The sequence below is a fragment of the Arctopsyche grandis genome, chromosome 9 (assembly GCF_051622035.1).
Source record: "Arctopsyche grandis isolate Sample6627 chromosome 9, ASM5162203v2, whole genome shotgun sequence".
In the NCBI taxonomy this organism is placed as follows: domain Eukaryota; kingdom Metazoa; phylum Arthropoda; class Insecta; order Trichoptera; family Hydropsychidae; genus Arctopsyche; species Arctopsyche grandis.
The window spans coordinates 22,963,218-22,990,910 of NC_135363.1; the positions used below are offsets into that span (position 1 = coordinate 22,963,218).

At 35.1% G+C, this 27,693-nt stretch overlaps 1 protein-coding gene across 5 annotated transcripts in view; it reads left to right on the forward strand.

Moving 5' to 3' along the window:
• Nt5b (5' nucleotidase B) overlaps positions 1–27,560 on the forward strand; it is a 41,208-nt gene extending 13,648 nt beyond the window's left edge. For 4 of the 5 annotated variants that reach the window (XM_077437464.1, XM_077437468.1, XM_077437466.1 and 1 more), the window contains 11 exons: positions 22,241–22,314; positions 22,395–22,512; positions 22,598–22,693; positions 22,783–22,929; positions 23,009–23,285; positions 23,357–23,531; positions 23,608–23,830; positions 23,913–24,060; positions 25,684–25,838; positions 25,917–26,004; positions 26,092–27,560. In XM_077437464.1, the coding sequence (XP_077293590.1) occupies positions 22,241–22,314; positions 22,395–22,512; positions 22,598–22,693; positions 22,783–22,929; positions 23,009–23,285; positions 23,357–23,531; positions 23,608–23,830; positions 23,913–24,060; positions 25,684–25,838; positions 25,917–26,004; positions 26,092–26,232 (1,642 nt within the window). In that variant the 3' untranslated portion in view covers positions 26,233–27,560. Of the gene's footprint in view, positions 1–9,794; positions 10,014–22,240; positions 22,315–22,394; positions 22,513–22,597; positions 22,694–22,782; positions 22,930–23,008; positions 23,286–23,356; positions 23,532–23,607; positions 23,831–23,912; positions 24,061–25,683; positions 25,839–25,916; positions 26,005–26,091 lie in introns of those variants that run through there. The other variant, XM_077437467.1, reaches the window with a different exon arrangement.
• Positions 27,561–27,693: the final 133 nt, after the last annotated feature.

A 27,693-nucleotide genomic window follows, 5' to 3' on the forward strand; every position in this document is an offset into this window, starting at 1 on the left:
ATAATTTGATTAGATAATTTTGATTTCATTGGTAATATGTAACAATATGTGAAGGTGTCCATAGATACATTGATCTTTCAGACAATCAATTGGGCAATTTAACATACATATGTTGCTACAAACTTATATCTGGTATTTTAAGGTCTCAAAATAATACTAGACGCTTTAGTAAGTTGGGTTAAAATGTACTTTTTTTATTACGAACCTCTTCTAAGTATGCCTTCGCTCGTTCGTCTGACAACATTTGGATTTGATATCCTATGTACATTCTTCCCATCGTTTTGAAACTTTGCTATTTTGCGCGGTTTGGTCAACAATATATATTCAAATCAAATCCGCCAGTACGATAGTGAAAAATGTTACAATTTTGACCGTATCGACGTCTAATGGTAAGTTGCCGTATTTATTTGCCTTTCTGCCACCCTCTCGCTTTGTCTTTCACACTATATCTTATGAAATTTGCATTATAGGCTCTCATTATCTCTCATATATATTTTTCCTTCACTCATAGGTTATTACTAACTGCAGTCTAGTATGATATCAAAATTGTAACAGACAAAAGATTTAGAACGAACTTGCTTTTTCTGTATCATTAGTTGACATTTCATACAAATTCTATGTACGCATTAACAATAGACAAAGCTTTGTGATCGTGCGAAAATTCTACCTTGAGATTTTGACTGATTTGAACTCAGAATCGATCACCGATCACGTTTTCATGGCTTACTAAAAATGCCTGTGTGTTAATAGGTGTGGCTGTGTATTTTGGAGTAATTCGAACACCGTTAATCCTATCACACCGAGATTTAAGTAGTATCAGTTACCGAAATGCTTATCGTTTCGATGTATAATTTTTGGTTGATCGGAAGTTGTACCTTCAATGTCTCCTTTTTATGTCTTTGAATTTGATTGTTTTATTTAAAGTTTGGACCATTGTATTATCTCCTAAGCAGCTCAGCTATTGGACTGCAATCTAAATTTGATGAATTTCATACACTGGCTATTTTTTTTATTATTTTGAATTTATTTGAAAAGTTCCATTTAACCTGCATACATATGAATACAATGTATGGTTGCTTTTGTATTGAGCTCGCTGTACCTGTGACAACAAGATTCGTTATCAGTAGGCGCCTTTGCTCAAACGAAGTGCTCCAGATCGAGCAAACGTATGTATGATGTGTATTTTATTGGTATTAAAGTGAAGACAAACATTCAATTTTCCTTTCAGCTGGAAAATTTCAATGCGAATCTTTCGCACGGCTATAGATTTAAATACTGTTTCCGTTCTCTGCTTAAAATCCATGGCGTGTTTTACTTGCTTCCAGTTTGTACGTCACGTCGTGTTACAATAGAATTTCCTTTGTTCTCGGCGTTCACTATTCAACTACCGTTTGCTGAGGATGTGATGTACATATTTGGATCAAGGAAAAGGGACCAAGGCCTACTATAGTCTAGCCGAAGACCAATTTTGGGGTGGGTTTGCGCATTTGGCTGTGTGCCATGCGAGCTCACATCGACGAAAACCTTCTACGGCCTCAATACAGAATTTGTTCTAGGATTTTTTGTTCCGTGTGGCGTAACATACGCCTTTTTTGGGAAGGGATGATTGGAAAGGTCGGAAACCTTTTGGCCGAGAGCCAGAGTAGACCCACAATATATTTTATGATTTGATTTGAGGCTATTATGTGCTGGTGGTTGATTGAGAATGGGATGAGTAATTTGTTTCTTGTATTTAGATAATTGATCTATTGTCTAATTTGAAAAAATGAAATAATGGTGAGATGTTGAAATGAAACTGATTGAGAATGAGTAATATGTGTAAGGTTTACGAATGAAAGTCTAGTGGTTGTATCAAAAATGATACTGCAATAAAAGATTTGGGTAGGTCATTCGAGAAACTTTGCAAAGGACAGGCTTAGAAATTAATGGTTGATATTCTAGAAACAGACTCTACTTCAGGATCTGAATGAAGGTTTTAGAACCTGATTGAAAAATTGAATAAAAAATTATAGTTTTGCTCAATTTTGCTATTGACATTCTCAAACGTAAGTTTTATAAGGTTTCTTTTATACTGCACGAAAAATGTTCATGAATGGGCAGATTTCAAAAGATTACTACTTACGTGGGCTAGTTTTATTGCGTCTATTTAAGGCGCAAACACACTGAATCGTACGGCATGCACGTGCTCATGGTTTCCAGCTAGAAAGAGCGTTTCTTCAGGATATTGTTGATTCGAACGATCTTATCATTTCGACAAGTTTCTACTTTTTAAAATATTGGAATTACCGCTATCGATCACTGTCAAGACAAGAATAAAATATCGTGTAAAAAACTCCAGAGGGTGGGTTTTGCCAAGGATTGCGGTGGCATAGATTAGGCGTGCTAGGCTTATTAATCTAAAAAATAATCTATTGCTAAATTAAAAACGTGCATATTTATATGTACGAGAAAGCATAAAAGCTTATAATTTATATGATAGGGAAAAAAGTAACTTTTACCACTGTTGAATTGAGTTGTGAAGGGGCTGTAGAAAGCCGCGTTTGAAAAGCTAGATGTCAAGATTGCTATGTAATTTTGTGTGGGTTCGTTAATGATTAAACTCCCCTAGCTTCATATCGGAGACATTAGCTTACTTCAATGTTAGCTAACCCGCGTATGTCGGTAAGAATTCAATGCGACCTGAAGAGTGCAAGTGGTTGAAAATCAGATCGCAAATTTTTGTGGGTTAAAGCATCTTGGCCGCTTAGTCTGGTTATCACTAAAGGACGAAGCCTCATTAGGGGAATATGGTTTTGCTATTTTTGACTTCTTTGAAAAGCATTTTTTGTTCTTTGCTTTGAACATTGTTGGTATCCAGTTATCACTAGTCTTCGGCGGTGGAGCGTGCTTTTTACAGGAAACAGGGCAAACTACAAAGCTAGAGAGCAAAAAAAGGTTCACCATAAAAATGAACAATGGTGCGTAGGGTTGCGCCGGCCTGGTTATCCTTATTACTAGAGGTAGGACCGGAAGCGTGCTTTTTCTAGGAAACAGGGCGTTTTGGGCTTACTTTCTAGGAAATAGAGCAAACTACAACGCTAGAGTGCAAAAAAAAGGTTCATCATAAAAATGAACAAAGCACGGCGAACAATGAACAATGAACGGCGCCAACTTGGTCCGCTCTTTACTTATTACACGTCGAGCCAGAGCCAGAGCGATTGATACATATTTTAATATGTTGTTATACAATGTTTTTGTTTAACGCATCAGATCATACTGAGTCTCATATGTGCGGATTATATGAATCCATAAGTATGTATGTACATTTTGATTGTGTATTATTTATTGGTATTTCCAGTATTATGTGGTATGCAATCAAAGATTGAAATTATACAAGTCGAATTGTTATTTTAACCTTATTTATCTTGATTTTTTAAATTTATTTTTACGATAAGATAAATCCTTATTCTAAAGTACACTCGATTTTCATTGTTTGAAAGTATGTACGTATACGCAAATATCGATTTACATACTCCAAAAATTAACTAAAATTAGACTGATCGCAGTGGCTGTTAATGTGGTGGAATAGTTACGTAAAGTAAGCATTTTCATGTATCATATATTTTTATTTTTTTCTTAATCGGGATGTATATGTAATATAATATACGCTTTTTAAAATGGTTGTTTTATATAATGTGGTTCAAATCTCATCACTCGATTAAATTGCCTGGGGCGATTTTCTCATATTATATTACTTAGCAACAGCTATAGTAGTAATTTTATGCAAATAGTGAAATTTTCCAATTAATCTATATACATAAATTAATATCGACGTATTTCTAATTTATTCATCGAATTATTTATCATTTATTAGATCGTTATCGCCGTTACAATATTTGATCAATAAAAATCGTGTCGCAATTTGGACAACCTCTCAATTTAGCCGCGAACTAAAGCAGCGTTTACACAGATTACTTTATTTTTATATAATGTTGCAGGCAGAATTACTCCAGATTTCCCGTTTGTTGACTTCGAGAAACGGGCACTTTTCCGCGAAAGGGTCACTCCAAATATTGATATGCAAATTTTTCGGATTTCAATGGTCGTCGGCACAATGGACCTATTCTCTTCCATTTTCTACCCTACTTTCTTTCTTGCTTTTTTTTTTGACAAATAAATTACTCTTCTCCGGTTCGTTCGCTCTGGCCTTTTTACCTTTTTTTATTAAAGTGAAAAAAAAAACATTTTTTTTATAGTTGCACTATTGATTTTCTTGAACAGGAAGTTCAAAAGACCCTCACGGACCGTTCATCATTTTGATAGGGAAAAGGGAACGAACAATATATATCTCATATTTTACACTTTCTCGCATAACTAACTATCTCTAATATTCCGAGTGGAGATATCGATTTTGTACTTGCGTTGTTGAAAGTTATGCTAAAAAGCGTTCGAAAACTCTACCAATTTGGCAAAGAGCTGTCAAATCCAACATTTCAAAAGTTTACCTGTACGCTCCATCTCAACAGTTGCTAATCGGCTTTTTATCAAAACCAAATACGTAATCGAATCAAGCCAAAATACTAGTAAAAAATTGAATTCGGCGAATTATTTTTTTATAACGTGGAGATATCGATTTTAAACTTGCAGTCCAAGACCCTACCAACCTATGTAAGTCAAATCTAGAATGCGTGGACAAGTATGGAGATTACAAAAAAACAAATTTTAGAATACAAGGAGTATACGTTATGCATAGGGATGTGGGGTGACGACCGAGACGCGGGGAAGTGGGGGGTGTGGAGCGTCTGGCATGTGCTCCTGATATTGAGTGCCTGACTTGGAACGGGTGGCGTCAGCGTCAGATGCGCCTAAGAATGCGCGGGAGCGTACACACATACACACATCCGAGAAGACACGCACATTAATTGATCATTTTGACGTGGGCGTATAATGGGCGCACTCGACTTTTTACTTTAAATACACGTGCGTGCCTATAAATTACTGTACATTATATTTGTATATAACATATAACTTTATTTTAATTCAATTCCTTTCCGAAACCACCCGTTGAAATCAATGGGCACAACACTAGTGATTATATAATATATTAAAAACGTTAATATCAGTTCGTTCGGAAATAAACTTTTTTTTAGTCGATGCTTACATTGATTTTTTCACTTTCCATTACAGTTATTAATTTTCCTCATTTACTTTTGTATTGCGCGTTATTGTCGGTGCTTAGTTAGTTATTTTGCGCGCAATTGTCGGAAACAAACTTGTCTGCAGGCAAATCTTAATGCGATTTTGTGCAAAATGGTCAATATTCTGGCATATATTGTATACTTAATATGTAACGAATCGATTGTGTTATATGTATTTAAAAACCTCTTTATTAATATTGTATACAGACTTCATGAGCGGAACATTTTTAAAATCATCTAAGACAAATGTGCACGTCCGTTTGCAACAATCGGTATTTGCAAGGGTAATCATAGGACGTTCGTATGTGACAGTGATTTACTTAAATATGTAGAACATTGTTTGCGAATGGATTTTATCGTTAAATCGTTATCGGTCCGTAGGCGTCATCTAAGATCAGTCCTTCAAATGTACCGCAATGTTTTATGCACGAACAATGTTGGGTGTTTAATGCAAATATTGTATGTATGTATAATACTACGTGTATTGATTTTTTTAGGTACATACATATATGTATGGTGTGAGAATCACTATGACATTGCCGTGTGTAAATTCGATGTGCGAGTTTAAAGTTTAGTTGAACTTTTTCTCTTTACGGTCAGCCGTTCGTTTATCTCGTTTTGGCCCGTGTTTTCACCTAATTCCAGTCGGTATTGCCTTACCACTTCTCAAACTGTGTATTGGTTTCAATTTAGACTTTGATTTAATGGTGTGACAGTGAATTTGCATGCGAATTCTTGCAATGTTTTCACTGCTTGGATTTTCCTTGTGGATCTACGATTGTCAAACCTTTCCATTATTTCCTACCGTTATATCCGACTAATCAAAACTTAAAATTAGCATGTGTATGCACATATATATTAAAGTCCGTATTCACTCCGGTTGGTTCATGAATCTGCTAGTTTATTCTTACACAAACTTAATTTGGGTTTTAGTGCTAACTTAAAAAAACTATTTTTAAATAGACTATTTGATCAGATCTATTTGAAAATAGCTGTCCAAACTTTTGAGCTTCAAATGGAAAGTATTTTAAAAGAAAATCCTATAGAAACCATATTGTTTGTAACAAGTTGTCGTATGAAACTTAGCTGTCAAAACTATTGGGCTATTTGGAACTTTTTTATTAATTTCACTGATTGTTTGTCCGTGGCGCAATATTTGAACCATTTACACTCTTTCGATCGCTTTTACATGTAAATGCCTCCAAAATAACCCTCGATGAATTTAATCATTAACAAAATCGACTGTCAGATCGACGTGATGACAGCTAGCTATCCAATGGACCTTTCTGCCAACTCACAGGCCAAATTGAACAGTTATTACTAGAGGCCGGAATCTGAAGGGGCTGTTTATTGTTCAAAGATTGTAAATGCATTGTTAAAGGTTTACCGAACCTTTTTTACAAAGCATTTACAACAATTGAACAATAGGCGGCACGTTTCCGGCCCCTTCAGATTCCGACCTCTAGTTATTACAGTTACTTTTTACACACTATCTCATTGAAATATTACAACCCAGGGTATGCACACATATAATGGAGAATGGGGCAAAGATTGATACTACTAAGTATTGTATTGAATGACGCCAAAGACTTTTTTTAGGTATTCGTAAGAATATAAAATATATCAAGTTTTGAACGTCTATCTAATCTAATCGGGTTAGTATCTTAACTACATATTTTTAAACATGTTTTAAACAAAGATCATTTTTACAATACTCCATAGTTAACATTATCGTTTTATCTGCCCGAAATCAAATCGTCATAAGATCAAAGTTTACAGTGTGGTAGGCTTTTGAACTGTTTTATATTATCAATCTATTCATCGATTATAAACTAACTTCAGCAAGAAAATTGGCAACTTTACCACATTCAGATTGTATAATTAAATAAATTTAATACTTGGGAAAGGCGGCATATCCGATCGATCCAATTTTATATTTTCATTTTTCAATTTTATATATGCAAACTTTGATAGGAAACGGTCGACTTGGAGTCACAAATATCCAAGTCTGACCAGCACTACAGACAATACTCGGAATAAATTATTTGCAATCGAGGTCTACCCAGGGCTTGAACTAAGGAACCTCTCCTTAATTCACATTAACGAAACTACCAAGCTATGCTGCTAGCTTTAAGTTTATAACTTATCAATTATAAGTCTTTCTGTACATAAATAATAACCAACAGCATGGACTAGTGGTTAGCATATCTTGCTATGGTCAGCGTGGTTATGAGTTAGAGTCACACTGCTTGCTGCTGGCCAGACCTTGGTTTATAACCAGGTCTGTAATCGGTCGTTTCTTATTAGAGTTTGCCAATTTTTCTGACTATTGCAACGATTCCTGCAAAATTGGCTTTCCCTCCCAATTTCTGTCGCGAAATCTTGAGTTATTGTGCTATATCTCAGGATTCACCGGGTTTCTCTCCATAAATGTTTCTGTGGATGTTTATTGTATAAATTCGTAATGTTGTATAAACATGTTCATTGATCGTATTGTATACAATGTTTGCAATGTCTGACCATAGATTTCATGTATGGTTTCGAATTGTGTAATGATTATGTATGAAATATATATATAATTTCTTGATGTGTATAGTACACTCGTAGTATTGGAGCGATCTGCAACGACGAGTGTACATTGATTGAATAAAAAATAAAATAATAGATATCGCGACGGCCTCAATCTCGGCCTCGTGCATTTTATTTTGGGTTACATCACATGCAGTTTAACGGTAACTATTACATATTTTAGCAATAAAAATCATTAGTCTAAATCTGTCTCTACATATGTAGATTAATTTACATTATAAAAAATCAAGCCTATAAATTATACAGATTGATCAAGTATTCAAACGTCGTTACGCATAAACGTCTCATGATTATATGTGACGGTATGTAAATTTGGAATATGAACATGCATACATACCTATACATAATTGCATTCCATATTTCGTTCCCCACCATTTGAGAAGCGCTCGTTTGCTCCCCCATCTTTTCGCTTTTGATCCTGAACTACGCTCAGTTGCGCATTGTCCGTCGCATTGCGAACACTATACGCGAAATTTCATTCCTTTTATTTGTTTTTTTTTTTTTTTTCATGTACTTTTAATATTTGCGTGTACGTCTAGTGTTCTACAGTATATTAATCATTTTCAAGAGAAAAAAACGCTTTTCTATATCGAACTATACATACAGTAAAATATTCTTTCTCTTATTCCTGGGAATTTCTCAATCAAGAGTCAACCCTTACACGTCCGTTCACTGTCATTTTATATCGTACAAATAATTTCGAGGTCACCGCTTTGCTATATTGACTTTTACAATGCGAGACCTTCAAATGAAGTTTTCCCGTATCGGCTTGCATGTGTTCAAATTTGCACGTTAACACATTGCGTGCCCATTTTCATCGTGCGGGGGGGAAAACAATGGTCTGCTAACGTGTCAACGGCCAAAATTGTTTATATTTGCGTTTTTAATCCGCATTGGCAGGATAAACTTTGCGACTTTCATTCGAGCAAATTAGACAAAAGTCGGTTTAATTGAGCACGTGCTCGATTCGATGAAGATGTGATGTAAATAACTTAATTGATTAAATTTTGAATTGCCAGATCTGATTATATTATATGATGCATGTATATGTATTCGACTTATCGGTCGAATCTATTTAAATGGCGATTTTAATTCGACTATAGTCGTTTTTTATCGTCGCACATTGTCAATTGGCTTTAACATTTAATAATCGCATCAAATCTTTTCATCCTTGCCAATTGTCCTGTTCCATCGCTCAATTGGATTGATAATGGCTCCTGTTTAATGATTTGAACTGACGAAATTGCGCTTAGAACTTTTTTTTCGCACCACTTCCTTTCTGTACGAACACTTATATAATATAAATATTTGCTGTTCAGTCAAAACCGCGCCGACATAAGATATCGGCGTCAAAGCCGCGCGGACATAAGACATAATAGCGCGGCGACAAAATGCGCAAATAATATATGAAAAATTTAAGTAGTAGTTAAAATCATACAGTAGAACCTATGAATACTTGGTACCCCGATTTCTGCGCGCGAGAGAATGTCAAATCGAAGTCTTTTTTAAAACAATTATAGTTATTTGATCTTGAAATAATCTTGATCGTTAAAGAAAATTTATAAAAAAAAAACCGTCTAAATAACGACAGTATTTATATAAACTCATTTTAAATTATACATTTTATTTTTCAAAATCATCAATAAATCAAATTTTACGATAACTTTGAAAATGCATCATTACTCAATAGTAATGATGCATTTTCGATAATCGTAAAATTTGATTTATTGATGATTTTGAAAATTAAAATATATAGTTTAAAATGAGTTTATACTGTCGTTCTTTTGACGGTATTTTTCAATGGGCAATAAATCGTTTATTTGACGATCAAGACTCTTTCAAGATCAAATAACTATAATTGTTTTACTCAGACTTCGATTTGACATTATCTCGCGCGGTTTTGTACCGGGCACTGAAATCGTGGTACCAAATATTAATAGGTTTTATAAAAGTGACCGGATGATTTATAAAAGTGACCGGACGTTGAACGGTTGGAATTAAGCCGCGAGTTTTTTCCCGATTCGCTAGTGTTTAATGCATCGTTTGCGTGACAGTTTGTGAAAATATACAAATACACATACATATATAAACCAGCTGTTCACAAATTGCGTGTAATAAATATATAATGCTTGTGAAAGATCAAACAGTGAATGGCGGATGCGGTTTTGACGCATCCGTCAACAATGGACACGGTGGCCAGTCAACTGTCAAACATTCCACGAACATGAGAAGAAAAGCGCCAAATGAGTAAGTTTTGATTAATGCAAATAACTTGAATCGAATTATTAAAATCGAAAACGATTAGTATTTAGAAAATGTAATTTTTAATTGAAAAAAGCTCTACACATGTATTGATTTATGTAGACCTATTTGAGTGACAACTGTATTTTAGAAAAAAACAACTCAAACTACTGATTATTTTAATGACCTAATTTTTTTGTCTCAAATTTTCATATACAGAGTTCTGTGATCCATTTATATTGTACATATGTATGTATGTATGTAGGTAGCAAATTCACTAAATTTCTTCAGAAGAGATTTTTTTCTTCATATTTTACCATGATGCCGTTACGGGGTTTTCCCCTGAGCGCTACCTATAGTATTAAACTTGTAAACATGTATATAAAGTGGTTACAAATAGTAGTAGGGTGGTTTTGCCAATTTGATGAGTGACCGTTTCAACAATGAAATCACATAATTTGACGAACTCTGATAGGAAACGATCGACTTGGAGTCACAAATATCCAAGTATGACCAGCAGCACTGCAGAAATACTCGGAATAAATTCTCTTCAATCGAGGTTAACCCAGAGCTTGAACTAGGAAACCTCTTTTTGGTCTTATGCAACCACCGAGTTATAATGCTGGCTAAGTAGTTGGTATCAATACCCACACATACGTATGTGAGGAGGGTAGAATTCTCATTCAAATCTCAATTCGTTCAAAAGATCGTTTCATTGATTTGAACTCTAATCTCATCCAAGATTATCATATCTGAAATATCAAACTATGTAATCTGCAAAATTGTTTCAACTACTTTTCTTTCTCGTTTGCTCAATGCTGAGCGTCGTAGTCATTTCTATGGTCTGGAATCCACTGCTCCCAGTCTTGTGCCAGCATTTTGGAACGATTCTGTCAGTTCTTTAATTTGGTCTGACCATCTTATGGGAGACCGTTCCTTTCTCACCTTCCCTCTAGTGTTCCAGTGATTACCAGTTTCTCTAGACTCCATATTCTTCCTGGCAATACGGCCAGAGTAGAAAATAATTATTTTTCTTTCTGAAACTGCCAGCTCTTTGAGGATAGATATGTTCGTGCGTTTTGCGGTCCATAGAAATGCACAGTATCCGCATTCGAAGGCATCTTCTATGTCTCTTTATCTATTTTTTAATGTCCATGTCTCGACTCCATACAATGCAATCCAGCTAAGTTTCACCCAAATCTTTCTGCGCTACCTTTTGGTACATCCAAAGATGTTTGCATGTCTTTAAAGGCATCAATTTCATACACAAAGAGTGTCTTAGTAGCAACCAACAGAATCAAGAACATGGTTTAATATTTTAAGTAGCCCATTGAATTTACAACGAGCTATCATATATCCAACTCGATGTAAACATATTACTTTGCCAGTATACTTTGTCGTAGTACTTCGACCATTCGTAAAGGTATACTTGCATTGCTGAATAGAGCAAGAATTGTACTTTTAAACAGTAATAATTAGTTGACTTGGTGACTTGCAGCCAGTCTCCAACGTTAAAATCTATAAAATTTAGTACGAAGAATTTACTTCAGTGTGATTTTTACTTATTTGTGTATTTATAAATATTGAATATGTGTCAGCAGTAATTATTATCAGCTTTCCGGTTATCTAAGTGCGGCTCGACCGTGTAGGTGTTCGATAAACAACGTCGACCGAGAAATAAATTAACATAATAAATAGTTCGAAGGGGGGTCCTGTGTATAATATAAACGCCGATTTTCATCGCATTATCAAAGGGGGCAAGGTCTAGGATTGAGCAACCCAGCAACCAACCGTTCAGACTTAATTTAATCGACAGCGACCGCAATTTGACGATAACCGTTGCCGACGCTCGATTTACCTACTGAGCTGTCAGACGCATGTCAACAGACCAGTCAAGGGGATGAAAGTAAGAAGGGGTGACCTTTATCCAAATCTTCCATCTATATATGATCGAAAATATATAATTGAGACTTAAGTTTTAATAGGACTGGGGTTAGAAAGTTTGGTTGGTTCATTGAGTAAAAGCGATTTCCTTTTCGTCCTTCTACATTTTCAGTCGCCGGGGGCCTTTTCTGGGTTGTGAGCAATTTGGAAAATTCATTTCATCCAAACTGAAAAAGACTATCGTTTTTTTTATAAGGAACTATTTGTATTCAGAAAAGATTTTGCACTATCTAAAGCATGTCACGGTCATTGTTTGTTTACTTCCTCGCTCATTTTTATTTCAAGCCGGTTGCTAAGATTAAGATAAGCTTTATTCTTTATATATTCTACCCAACACTTCTTAAATAGATAAATGCTACTTCTTAAAATTTGGCATACGTTGTCTGCATTATGAAGGACGTGTAGGTACCTAATTGAGGACAATTTTAATTAAAAATATACTGTAAAACAATTATATGCTAAATTGAGTCCACTTTGCCCATCGCAAGTGTCCAAAATCATATCTCAATGCATTGGGTTGCACCGATAGATACAAGATTATCAAATGAGCTTTATTTATTTTTATTTCAATCGAACATGTACTCTGTCCTTTACAGATTGGTCTAAAGCGACGAGTGTACTAATACACGATACAATCAATACGAGCATTTTTGTAATGCGAATTCATACAAACATCATCCACAGTGATATGTATAGAGAATTTTTTGTAGCATTTTAATATATAACCTCAAGACGCTGAATAACCTGCAAGACAGATTGGAAAGAATATGCCCAATCCAAAGGAACCGTTTCAATTAAAATCAGGAAAATTGGCAAACTCTGATAGGAAACTATCGACCTGGAGCCACAAATCAAGGTCTGGTCTGCACCTACGAGTGGGAATCGAACCGTGACCACTCTGCTCGAAAGCATAATATACTAACCCACAAGTCCACGCTTAGATGATATCCTTATGATTTTTTTTCATATTCTCATTCATATTTTTAAACGAGCTCTTATTTTATAATAGTATGTTTATATATTTTTCAGTTTTTTCCTCTAAAACTAGACACGATTTTTCCTAATATTTTCACATCCTCTAATTCGTGTCGAAATCTGTCCGAACGTGTCGAATAATGGCAGCTGAGTCTAATTTTTTTGCCTACCCTTACCAAAAATTATGTACATACGTTGCAAATATCACTTGTTTACTGAGCAAAACTCGGGTCATTTTTTAAGTCATACTAAATGTCAGTTTCGATGTTCTGGAGAAGAAGATTCGAGATCGGATTTACTATTGAACGTTGGACCAAGGTCAATAAGCTTCTCAAAGCTGGTAAACCGAAGCTTCTGGAGACAAACAGTGATCGTATTGATTAATTATTCCTTATTAGATGGTTAGATTTAATTATATATTACAGATCTTTCTTTATCTAAGCAAAAATTGTTACTACGTACATATTATACATAGAAAAAGTAAAAATGTTAAAATTACATTCACAAAAATTATTCTGTGATTAATTTTGCGGATAAGCCAGTTGTCGCATAATCCCACGACCTTAATTAGTGCCGCATATCTGTTGGCTAATATTAATTTTTTGCCTTATCTAAAATAAATTAACAAACACCCAGCGCAGTTTGGACGCACGTAAATAAACCGCAAATTTAACACCTAGATTCGTATACATCCGATCGACGATAGATTTTCATAGCAATTTTCAGCTGAAAATAACGATCCCAACTAGGTACTAATGCGGCACCTATGCGGCACTCTCCAGCGTTTTATATCAGAGTGCGCGTGTAGGTATACATAGGAGTGGATTCAAGGACAACGCCGATTTTCACGGCCAACTATGAACGAGGGAAAAGGCTTTTCAAACTTTTCCGGCGCTTATCCGACGACCTTGGTTCAAAATCTCAGATTAATCCGACTCGTTCTTCACGCACAGTTTCGTGGAAAAATGTTCCCCCTTTATCATCGGATCTGGCTCACGTTTCCTCTCAAAGTAGAATCAATACTGAGAATGATTATTTTTTGATATAAATTAACTTTCATTGACTGAACTTGTTTTTTTTTTCTTCAAATGTATGAAAATAGTTTTTATGCTATGCACTATAGCTGAATCTCTTTGTTGGTCGCCACGCAAGCTATATTTGGGCGAAGTTCATTTTTCCAGGTTTATCCTATTGGCTTATTTTTTTCCACAAATGTACTTGACAGGGACTTTCAATATAAAATACTAGTGTTTTTACCCGGCTTCGCTCGGTATTTGTAATATAAACCCCTTAAATCCAATGGTCAATCAAATAATAGTACACTTTATTAAATTTATTTGAATAGTTTTATTTTATTATATTTATTTAAATATTCATTTGTTTTTCTACGAACCAACAATAGTTACATACAAAGTCTCTTTCGAAATTATATATTAGATAATATGTATTTTAATAACTTAAATAAACAATTACTATGTATTGTAATAAAATCATATACATATACAATATCGCTATTCTGTCTGTCTGTCTGTGTATCCGAGATGACGCTCGCCGTACTATAATAGTAGTTTCGATTCGACATACATATGTATGTCACAGCTAAACCACTGCCAACAAAACGTATATGAATATAATAACAAAAGAAAAATCTTCTATATATACTGTTTGCTACCAATGTTTCCTCTAGACAAATACGCGGCGCTAAGTCTCTGAGCACATACCGCCATCTATTGAAAATTTATTTAATTAATTTTTATATTTGTGTTTTATATGTAGATAGGTAGGTAGTTTTTACCATTTTTTTTTCATATTAAGCAAGTAAATATATTTAAAAAGTATTTGAAAAAAATCAGACCGCGTGCGGATCGAACACAGGACCAACACATTTATTTTAATTTTTTTTATTTAATAACCTTATATGCCAACACCCATACGATGAAGTTTCATCGGGTACAACACTAGTATTTTTACTAACCTCTTCTTATTATATTTTGATACCCCAGCCAACTTGATCGAAATTTTGTAGTTTTGACGGTTCTATATAAAGAAATTCCAATTTCTGTCTCGTCCCATTACTTACATATTTATATATCTACCACACGGGGGGGGGGGGGGGGGGAGAAATTACGGTGTGGTTTAGTGCACGGCTCCTTAACATGACGGTCGGGAAAGAAGTAAAGCGGTAGCCACCAACATGATCGAATCAGTCTCAACTCACAGGATGGCGATCCAAACTCGACCATATCGTGCACTAATATTGATTTGAGGACTTCAATAATTACAAATATAATTACGCTATTCTGTAAAAATATAACAAAACATAATTATTTTATCACAAGGACGGCATTGACCATTAACCTTGACCTTAACATATGCAAAATTTAACAAAATTTAAGAACCTGCCTCAGGGAAGTTGAGCTACTTTTGTCTATGAGCAGTGAGCTTATTTTATTATGACAGCGAAATTCCCCCAAAGGTATATTCCCCCAAGGGTATATTTGCTATCGACAGAACCATCACGTAGCCCACAAGAGGCAAGTAATACCTGACTAGCACAATGTACGTATACATACCCCTATTTAATTCGCAATCCCTTTGATCCGCGAATTTCGATTTAACTTTTGGTCCCGCGATAACATTGAATCGTAAATAGATAAATCTGCGATGATCGTTTCGCTTTCTTGCGATCGCTATCCATCCAATGTCGATCTTGATATACGAGTTTTCGCATGACGTCGAAAACTTCTATTATTACCGTTTCTGGGTGTTCGTTTCGAAGGAAACTTTGCAGCACGTGCAGCGTTTGGATACAACACGTGCCAACTGCTCGTCAAGCTGTCAGATTGTCTCAATCTGTATCACGGATCTGCCAAAACTGCTACCGTATCTGATCTGATGTGAGAATGGTTGGTTTCGAAGATCTGTTTACGTGAGAGCTTGCATAATCGTTGTGCATTGTGCAATTCTGTTCTGTGCTCGGTGTGATGTCATTGCTACTAGTGACGCCCGTTCCTATTTAATTATTGATTTATTGTAATCAATAAGGTTTTTTTTTTTTCGTTTTCTTATCGTACTATGTAGTGTTACGATTAAGCTTTTTTTATTGTTCACACGCACATGTTCTTTCCGAAATAAAATGCCTATTGTACATCAATTATAATATAATAATCAAGCATTGTGATTATCTGAAAGAAGTTAGAATCTTATTTCAAGATTTGGTCATAATTCAACTAACATAAATTGTCACAAAATGAATATCAATGTAAAAGTTTTGGTCCAATCTATTGATTACACCCTAACCTACATGTTTTTTTTTAAGTTGGACTAAATTTGGTTTCAAACTTGGCTCCTTGTAGTTCTTAAGTCTGCTTAATCTTTGCCTTTTTGTTATGTTAATTTTAATCTGACTTATCAAGCAGACAAAAGTTCAAATAAATTATGTACGCTCACGTGTTGTTTTAGATAGTTTTGCACATTAAAAAAAAAACACTAGCATCTATACTTTCGCAATCAGCAAAAATCACCCTCTGAAGTGCTTTCGGTGATATTTTTCTTTGTATTTATTTATTTATTATACATATGTGTATACATATGTACATATATACTAGGAAGGTCTAACGGGTAAACCTCAATGCGCCATTCTAGCCAATTAAAAATATCAATAACAATTACATCACTATGAATAAATTTTGACAAAAAAAAGTTCGAGAAAGCCATGAACTCGAATTTTTGCGAGAGACAGGAAAGGTTGACAATTTGGTGGAACCGTACTTAGATAAATTGGAAAACTCTGATAAGGAATTGATCGACCTTTAGTCACATATCCAAGGTCTGGCCACCAAACAACGAGTCAGGGAGCGAACCCATGACCACTCAGTTGAAAGCATCACTCGCTGGCAACTGAGCTATTATTTTAATTCCCATATTTAAAGAAATGTAAGAGAAACTTGTCGAAATAATAAGTTCGTACGAATTAACTATGACATGAAGATACGCCCATCACAATTGGGAACCACGAACACGTTCCATGCCGTACTTCTCAGTGTGGTCTTACCATAAATGCTGCTCCATTGTGTATGTGCTCGTCATATGAACTTGTTGAAAGTATTGGATCAAGTATCGATTCATTGTAATTTAGCTAAGCTACATACATATAGGTACATACGACAATATTTTTTGAATATAAAAGTAAGCATTGTCTATATATGTACCTACATAGATCTGTTAGATTGAAATTTATCTAGCAAGTTGATTTAAATTATGTTCGTTTGATGTAATCAGCAATCAGCTGATGGAATGACTCTGATTTACAATAGTGCACGTCATCTAATCTACACATTTACATAGGTTATTTATTTTGTATCTTTATCTTATAGATTAAATCAAACCCAATGTTTTGATCAAAGATCGTCGTTGGGTCGATGCTTATTGCGCAAAATATGGTTCAATATTGTCATTACTATTGTCAATTATGCTTTTTTGCTGTTTTGCTTTATGTAGGAGCTGTCTATGGTTATTTTAAAAGCACCAACACTTATGTCTGGTTATGATGACGTCACATATTTATTGTGATCTATAATGAGAAGGGTTCTCGGAAAGATGCACTAAATTGTACTGAATGGTAGCGCAGTTTCGTGAAGTCATAATTTTCAAAGGCGCTCAAAAAGAACTTACGCAATAGAATTCCACAAAAAAAAATTTAGCACCCTCGGATAACTTACAAATAGCCCTTGACGCTTTTTTGTGGAATTCTATTGCGTTAGTTCTCCTTGAGCATCTTTGAAAGTTTGGATGTCTCGAGAGTGCAACTATCTCGAGCGCATTTTTCCGGTCACCAATTAGTGCTAGGGTTTGTAACATTGTGCACCTATTTTTCAACCTTACATACTATCTGCATATAGTTGAGAATAGAATACAATGTCCTTCTCATTCTATTGTGTGAACAATACAGTACAGTATTGTAAACAATCTATATGTATAAAATAAAAAAAATGTTTCACATTTCATGGGAAACGGTATGCGTTCACAGAACATTCTACACTTCTTAGTAGGTAAACAAGTGTTTTTGTCGATATTTTCCTCGAAAACATCTCGAAATAGTCGATATGCCAAAAGGACGTTCGCTCTATTAATAATTTGAATTTACACCGTCGACGATTAGTGGCACCAGACAGGTGATCCGACTTCTGATCTCGGCCCAGCTTCTCATATTCTAAACCACATCGCCAGGTCTAGAAATAGCAGATGCACACGCACTTTCACAAAAATCAACTGCGCTTGATATTTATCCAATCGAAAAAAAAAGTCATCCGGTAGGACAATAGCACTTCACGGGACTTTTGGCAGCGGCAGATGCTACTGCAAACTTCTGGGTCACGGTCAAATTCCCCTCACTCAGATACCGAGACGATTCATTACCCACGACATATGCACATACGTACAAACATATCTCCGATATTCAATCGAGGTTTTCAGATCATCAGTTTGTAGGTACCCTTTTAGAAGACCTTTCGCTGTAGCAACAGTCGGTTCGTGTCTGGTAGCTCGTATTTGCGACCTTGCTAGGCATTTCGGCCGTGAAACTTCTCACGACGATGCTACGTACTAAGCTGAAGCTTTCCTGATACACCAAATGCTCACACTGGGTGGTTTCTCAACTACTTCCAGTCACGCAAGCTCGTGTCAAAACAAAAGCTCTTCGACACTAACTTGTGAGTTTCGGGTACGGTCACGCACCAGGCAATATATGTAGTATACCAATAAGTCTTATGGATAGACATTTGCCGCCATTTCCGTAACATTGCAGGTCTAAATTGAGAACGATTCGAAAATATCCTAATGGCGTTTCGCTATATTTATCGTTGGAAATTCAAAACGTATGTACGCAGTTTTAAGTGGCAAGTCATCATGTCGATCGTCCCACGTTTGCTCTTCAGCTCAGCTGGGAGATTTTGTCTCTTTAATTAATTTCAGTCGTTTTATGCAAGATTTCAGATGGGTCCGTGGGACGTGCTCGTCATTATACTACTAGTGTTGTACACGATGACATATCATCGCATGGGTGTTGGCATATCACGTTACTAAATAAATAATAATTAAAAGAAATGTGTCGTCGGTCATGTGTTCGATCGATTTTTTCTGTCGAATATTTTTCAAATACCTTTTAAATATATTTAATTTAATATTTATATTTAATTGTATATGAAAAAAATGATAAAAACGTGTGTGTGTGTGTGTGCTTATGTACGCATATACATACATGTATGTTTACTTGAGATGTGCGTGCATTGCACGGCACATTTCAGGTATCAATTCCTAACGCATGTGCGCTTTATGTGTTCATGCGTTGTTGTTTATTTTGTACTTGGTTATGTATAGTGTGGTTTTTTTTTTATTAGAGCAGTGATGTGCGGTTGTTCTTGTGCGATATTCATGAACAACCGTCTCGTTCTCCGACGAAAGGGTTTCTTAGACTGAAGTGGGTGGTGGCCTCATATTGAAGGCTTTAAGGGTCTAATTCCTTGACCTTTAAAGCGGGCTTAGTACCTACCTACCTACCTACATATAAATAATATAAAAATGAATTAATTAAATAAATTTTCAAATGATGGAGGTAAATTCACAGAGATCTGGCGCTGTCTGTTTTTTAAGATGAAACATTGGTAGCAAACAGTATATATAGAAGTTTTTTTCAAATTTCGAGATGCCTAGAAACTCTTAAGTTTGCGAGACATTTAAAGACAAATTTGCAGCATTTTTATACGATTCAGCGAAAACTCGAGAAATGGGTAAAGGTTACTAATTTGTTGGAACCGTTTCAATGAAAATCAGATAAATTTCCAAACTCTTATAGGAAACGATCGACCTGGAGTCACAAACCAAGGTCTGGCCAAGGTCTAGGGATTTCCATTTGGGAATTTCTGATATGGTTATAAATTCAGAAATTCCGATGTAAACCAGTCTTTCTAAACGTTGACAAATGAATGACACGGATTACACGACCCATGTTCAATGCATTTTTTCAGTGCTACCTGGAAAAGCTTAGCGGGTAGTAACCTTTTTCAGACCCATAGACTTGTTGGCAAAACGCCGATCGGCGTTGGTCAGCATTGAAAAGTTTAAATACATCGCAAATACATTAGATCCTTGCCTAATAGAGCGTTCATTGCTGGCACGTGCATACAGGCTATATAAGAATGTAATTAAAGTGTAATCAACTTGTAATACATTCACATACAGTCGTGAAAAATGAATTTAAATGCTGATTAACTTGCATGTTACATGCTGATTGCAAGTTGTAATTTACATTCATCGGTGGTATCAAAACGTGGATGCAATATATTTAATGAGTCAATATTTATAAACGATTGGCATTCATGTAAAACAAAATATGAGGACGCATGATGAAGAAAGGTCAACAACTCGGAATGTATTATATATACATGTGTATACATACATACTCCTGGCACATGCGAATTATACTAGCTGACCCCAAATAACGATAACATGACTAGGATAAAGAAAAATGTCGAAAAAAAATCGTAAATAGTTCATCGTATTCGAATTATGTAGATATAATGTGAATCAACTCGTGAATTGTTAAGAGGAATATATAATTGAACTTCATTTTAAGATAGTATTCACTTAGATAGTACACTGAACTTTAATCCGGCGCTTTACACTTAAAATTAGATACTATGCACTAGGTACACCTTCTTTTAATATATTAAAATGAATTTTTCAATAAAGCATACACAATTTTTATCATTTGATGAAGATTCTAACTATCAGTAAAAGAACGATTCAATTAATCATCGTAAAGTTCAATTTAAGTACATACAATATTAGATGGATTATTTTTAATTTAACAAAAATACTGTTGTGTCAGGGAGGTTTCAGGATCCAAATGAAAGGCCAATGTCGCTTCACAGCATTTATTCAACGATTCGGGAGGTCCACACAATAACACCGTTCACTCCAGAATTATAAAGAGCAAGTTGCATATCACAGCTTCCCCGATCCTTTAATGTGTCTATTGTCTAGGGCCTAGACCTTTAAATGCCTAGACTCTAGGCATTTAAAGGTCTACCCTGGCAAGTCTATTGTTAACGCACGCACTCACCCAGTTCTGTAAGAACTCCAGCGTATCCTTTGTTTAGGCACTTTCTGAGTCCTGTTAGCCTAATCCGGGGTCTCTATTTTTCACCCACGAATGCACTTAGACAGTAGATACTCTCTCTCTCTCATGTTCTCATGTTACAATACAAACCATGTGTGCCAAAGCCTTGGAATGGGAGTATTTTTTGCGTGAATAATTGGGAGAGTTTGCCAAATGCAAAATATGTAAAATGGTTCTAAAAACGTTCATTATATTTTTGAAAATAAAAATAAAAATATGTGTAAAAAATACATTCAGATTCACAGTGGGATCCCGGGATTGGAAGCACTAACTGGTACATACATGTATTATTAATAAAAATTTAAAGCAAGAAAAGGAGCACTTAAAAGTATCAATATAAGAGGTAATATTGTTAAAAGAAGAGCAAGATCTATATAAAAAGGAATTACAGGAATAGTTAGTAGAACCGGGATTGATGTGAAATTATGAAGAATTACGTGGGACTCTAATTCGACATTGGAATAGGATCTTACTTAATAAATCAGGACTATTACTTGTATAATTCAAAAACTTAAACAAAAATATAAATCATAAATTTTCCTACTAGATTGTAAGGGAAGAAAATACTCTAAATTATAAACATATACGCGATAGAAATAATTCCAAACAGTACTAGCAAATTCCAGATGACTTCTTACAAATGAATTGAATAATATTCAAATATTTGTGTTCATTATTTTTAATAGAATGTTACCAATTATTAAATATTTCCTCTGTTTAATTTGTATTCAATTCGAAAATTGTTATTTATTTTATATTATAATGTTGAAATAAGTTCTAGACTAATTGAGATATTTGTCTTATTTTTAATCTATTTTTATATCACATTATCGCTGTGCCTTGTACGTGTCTACTCTTCACTTTTTTCTTCTAACGGGATGTAAAAGTCGATAGGTCAGCGTGCATACATACATATATACAGATCAAAGTTCTTTCTGTTGCCTTATCAAAATGTATTTTTAAACTGAATCTATAGTAAATCGTTAGTCCTGAGAGAAAATTTTTCTGCATAATAAGAACGTCTTAGTACAGTCACTTTCATTTTCATACTAAAATAAATAAATACGCTTTCTTTAAACTTTCCATTGTGTTTTATACTAGAAATTATTCAAAATGTTGTATTTACTTTTTGCAGAATATTCGTCAACCGATCGCTTCACTTGGAGAACATCAAGTTCTATGGATTCGATATGGACTATACTTTGGCCGGTATGATTTAAATATTTTCGTCTATTTTTTTAACAGGTTTTAAGCTTAATTTAACGTGTTTGTATGTGTACATGTTTTAGAATACAAATCGCCTCAGTACGAAACGCTTGGTTTCAATCTGGTCAAGGAGCATTTGGTCAATCTTGGCTATCCACGGGAAATATTAGAGTTCGAATACGACCCGTCTTTTCCGATCAGGTATAACATAATACAGACACATATTTTATTAAGCTGTTTAAACATTTACACGTTATTTATGGGCGAATTCAAATTCTGTTTGCAGAGGTCTGTGGTTCGACACGTTGTTTGGTAATCTCTTAAAAGTAGACGCTTACGGAAATATTTTAGTGTGTGTGCATGGATTCGAATTCCTGAAACAGTGAGTATATTTTTACATGTACTGAATATTGATGATTTCAAATTTGTTTTATGTTTCTAATAATAATAATAAAAAAATCACCTTTTCAGTTCACAAGTATACGAACTATATCCTAATAAATTTTTACAACTAGACGAATCTAGAGTTTACGTATTGAATACATTATTTAATTTACCCGAAACGTACTTACTAGCATGTCTCATCGACTTCTTTACGAATTCTCCACAATATACAAGGTAATTCTATGCTATATTAATAGTATAAACTTACATATATAAATGTAATGGCGTCTATAATGTGGTGATGATATTTCAGAGAAAGAACCGGCGTCCGTGGAGGAGACTTAGCCATGTCTTTTAAGTCAATATTTCAAGACGTGCGAAACGCCGTAGACTACGTTCACTGCCAGGGTGATCTTAAGACTAGAACCATTGAAAACCTCGGAGAATATGTGAAGAAAGATGAAAAACTGCCAATGTTCTTGACCAGAATTAGAGAGAGTGGAGCGAAAGTCTTCCTATTGACGAATAGTGGATATAAGTTCACCGATAAAATAATGACTTATCTTTTCGATTTTCCCCACGGTGCCAGAGTAAGTACACCTGCAACCTTTTTATTATTATAAAAACTAGCAAAAGTTTCTAAAATGTTGTTCAATTACAGCCTGAAGATCCTCACCGGAATTGGAAGACATACTTTGACATCATCGTGGTAGATGCGTGCAAGCCGTTGTTCTTCGGCGAAGGTACCATTCTTAGACAAGTCGATACGCGTACGGGAGCTTTGAGAGTAGGAACTCACATGGGTCCATTGCAGAAGGAACAAGTCTACTCTGGTGGTACGTAATCAGTAGCTTCTCTTTATTTTATATATTTTTGATATTGTATAAAAAACATTGTTGGAATTGTTTGTAGGTTCTTGCGACGTGTTCACCGAATTGATCGGCGCCAAGGGTAAAGACGTGCTGTACATCGGTGATCACATATTCGGAGATATTCTCAAGTCGAAGAAGATCAGGGGATGGCGCACGTTCCTCATCGTTCCCGAGCTGGTGCAAGAGTTGCACGTTTGGACCGATAAATGTCAATTGTTCGCCGAACTTCAATCGCTCGAGATTATGCTCGGCGAAATGTATAAGTAAGCTATATATTTGCTATTTTTTAATTTAATATATATATCGTATTTATCGATGTTTGATTTGTTATTTTTTCTATTTCAGAAACTTAGATTCCAGCACAAAAGAAAAGCCTGATATATCGAAACTACGCACTTCTATGAGGGATGTCACACACAAGATGGATTTGGCTTACGGAATGATGGGATCTCTGTTCAGATCTGGTTCCAGACAAACATTCTTCTCCTCACAGGTATGTTTTCGTAATGAAAATACTATAGTAGTTGTTTGAATATTGATCGACTCATTCTTGGTAGTGACGTATTATTCATTTAGAATGTCAACCTGTTCTTTGTTGAACTGTATAAGGAACATGTTTAATGTATCAATCTTACTTGCATTATACATGCATACTGGGAAATTTACTTCACTTATCCTTTACAAGTAGGGACCTCAAAGCCTCAATCTATAATATCACCTCTAAGAGATCTACTCTTGAAATGCCTCAAAAAATCTTCAACCTTTCTTCATTTAACTATCTCTCTTCTTCTTCACGTGCCATGTCCTCCTAGAAGTTGGCAATTAGAACTCCCACCCGTACTCTTTCGACGGCTGCTCTTAATAGTGCTGTACCACTGCCGAAGATTCTTCAACCTTGATGTTTTCTGCCAGCTCCAACTGCATTGTCCTATTATCCTTCCATGTATAACTAGTTGCAGGAGATCGTATTTCTGGTCCCGCATAACTTGTCCAAAATACTGTAACATAGAGATTAGTTGATTGGTGCTCTTCGATCACTGGTTTGGTAGTGCTGATCACCTAATCTCGCGTTCGCACCAAAAGTCTTCGCCGTATAAAATAGCTAATAAGTTCTCAGAACCCATCGACCAATGACCTCTCTGTGCTGAGAGTCCACGCCGTACTTCGTTCGGAGCTGGCTGGCAGACAGATCAAGACCACTAAACTACCACTACACGCTGTGTCTTTCACTCAGATATCGAAAACCCCTCTACACGTTCACGTTACAATACCACAAGTTCGTTTAGTGAGACAATTTTGATTTCATTGATAATCTAATAAGTTCAACTCTCTGGTACAATATGTGAGAGTGTCCATAGATGCATTGATCTTTCGGGTAATCAATTGGGCAATTTAACATATTTCTAGTCACGCATAACATGTCCAAGATACTAGATGATTGGTGCTCGTCGACCACTGGTCTAGTAGCGCCCGAGATCACCCAATCTCGTGTTCCCACCAAAAAGGCCTTGATGTATGAACAAGCTATATATAACAGCCAATAAGGTCTCGCGACCCATCAACCAATGGCCTCTCTGTGTTTAGAGTACCCACTGGGTACTCTCTGGGTAAATATTAGGCAGTTTTGGTCCGTTCTTGATTCGGAGCTGGCAGGCTGACGGATCAAGAACAATAAACTACCTCTACCACTACTGCTACGTTTTTCATTCCGATTTCGGAAACCCTTCTACACGTCCACGCTACAATACTCTAATTTGCGCCCTTTCACATTGTTGAGCACTTTGACACGTTTTCCCATCAGTTCTATGCGCCTACCTCTGTATGTCCTCATCTTAAAAGCATGCAGCTTTTCTTTCCCATACAGAAAGACGCTGAAACTACCAAGTCCTAATTCATCTTGTCTTTTGCTTCGGATACCCTTTTCAATGACAAATTATATTGATTTAATGATAAATTATAATAATTTGATACCAAAAGGTTACCATAATTATTAGTTTGTAATATTACCACTTACTATTATCCTTATTATTACCACTTCTCAAGAATTCATTTGATTATACATATATATCTACAAAATATCTTAAACCTAACCTAACCATTCTAAATTTCATTATAGGTTGTACGCTATGCTGATTTATATGCCGCATCATTCTTGAATCTGATGTACTATCCATTCTGCTACATGTTCCGGGCCCCGGCCATGCTACTACCTCATGAATCCACCGTCGCTCACGAGCAACGATTCCAAATGGACGCACCAACTATCGATAGGTATTTTCATCACCGTTAAAATACATATATGCATTCATACAAATAATTTTTTCTAACCCGTTCATATTCATATTTCAGATCTAGGCAGTCCAGCAAGGGATTCAACATCTTGCCAATGTCTCCCGGAAGCGACAACTTTGAAAACCTCACCTATCCAATTGATGAAGTATGTCTATAAATCTTAATAAAACTTTTCATATTCAATTTCATATATGTGTGTGTATTGTTTCTATTGATCGTTCATTTTCTTCAGGCAACTCATGCTCCGGGTGTGCCTACAATACCTCACGTCCGACCGGAAACTCCTCGGACGTTGACGCACACCCACGACGAAGATTGCTCGGAGGATAGCAGCGAAGACGGAGCCAACGAAGAAGTTACAGACAAAGTTTAAATGTTGACACTTTATTTATTTAAGTAGTATTTTTTTTTTTCACTATTTATGTCCAATCGCCTTGCCTTATCAATTACTTATAGTGTACGTTCAATAGGCATTTTTATCGAAAGCGTTGTTGTATTAACAGTCATATTACATACATAATATAGCGGATGAGGCTCGTTCAGATCGTTCTGAATAGTTGGGAATGTATTTTTATTTCTTATATGACCATCACATAACCTGTGTAACGTACGTACCATGCGGGGAAGTTTTATTTATATATAAATATGTATATTAATTTCAAATCTTGTCTCGTCATAGTTTTTAAGTCATAACCAGTCATTAGGTTCGTTTTTGTCTGCTGAGTTAATTACTTCGTTCACTTTCCAGTACAAAAATGTTATGCCTGACGATGAAACGATACATTACGTATACTTTTTACTGAATCTAAGCATGTTTCATTTCATACATGGCTTACAAGCACTGACCAAAAGTGAAATTTTACTAATAGTGTTGCTCACTTTGAAAGCTAGAGTTCTCTATACTAAGGATGTAATAAAATGTATATTTTAATTTTTAGTGAATACCATATAAACATTCCTTGGTGTTTATAAACTTATTTCAAATGCGTGCAAGTGACGCCGTCGAGATGATTTATCCGAGTTGGGTTGATTCTAGGAGGCCATACGACTGCCCGCTTTATATTCCCAATGGAAACATTCCCACCTAGCGACGTGGGCGGTCCTATGGCCTCTCCAACGTATATTTTTTAGACCTGCTTAAATGAGAATATATATGTGAGTCATCTCGACAGCTTCAATATGAGTAAAACAAAACTTAACAATTTATATTATACTACGTAAGATTAGTTTTGAGATTAAATAATAGATCTTTTTCGGACTCAAAGAAATATCTACCTGAAATTTGTTAACACTAATATCAGAATAAAAATTTTATGTATAATATATAAAACCTATTTAAGACGAGTGTTGTTATGTGTATATGAATAATATTGATTTTTTTTATATACATACATACATTAAATATTCTAAATAGCATTGTTTGATTGTATGTATGTACCTCATTTTACTTGTGTTTATTTTTTTTCTTTGTCAAATTATTTATTTTCACTCATAATTTTTGTATGAAATAAATTCTATATTATTTATTTGTTTTTATTTAAGATTTTACTATAAAAAAAAAAAAACAATCTACAGAGACACCCATTTAAATTGAAAAGGAGTAATTTAAAATAAAAGCTTTATCAAACAGTTTTACTATATTTGCTACTTGAATGTATTTTTGCAAAGAAATTAATAGCGCACTTATACAATAAATTCAATTAATATAATAAAAAATACAGTCTACAAACTATTTTCCATACTAGATTACAATAGTGGTCGATTTTAAGGGTTACATATATTTTTGTTTGTGTTCACCGATGTAAGCATCGCATTGACTACAACGATCAGTAGA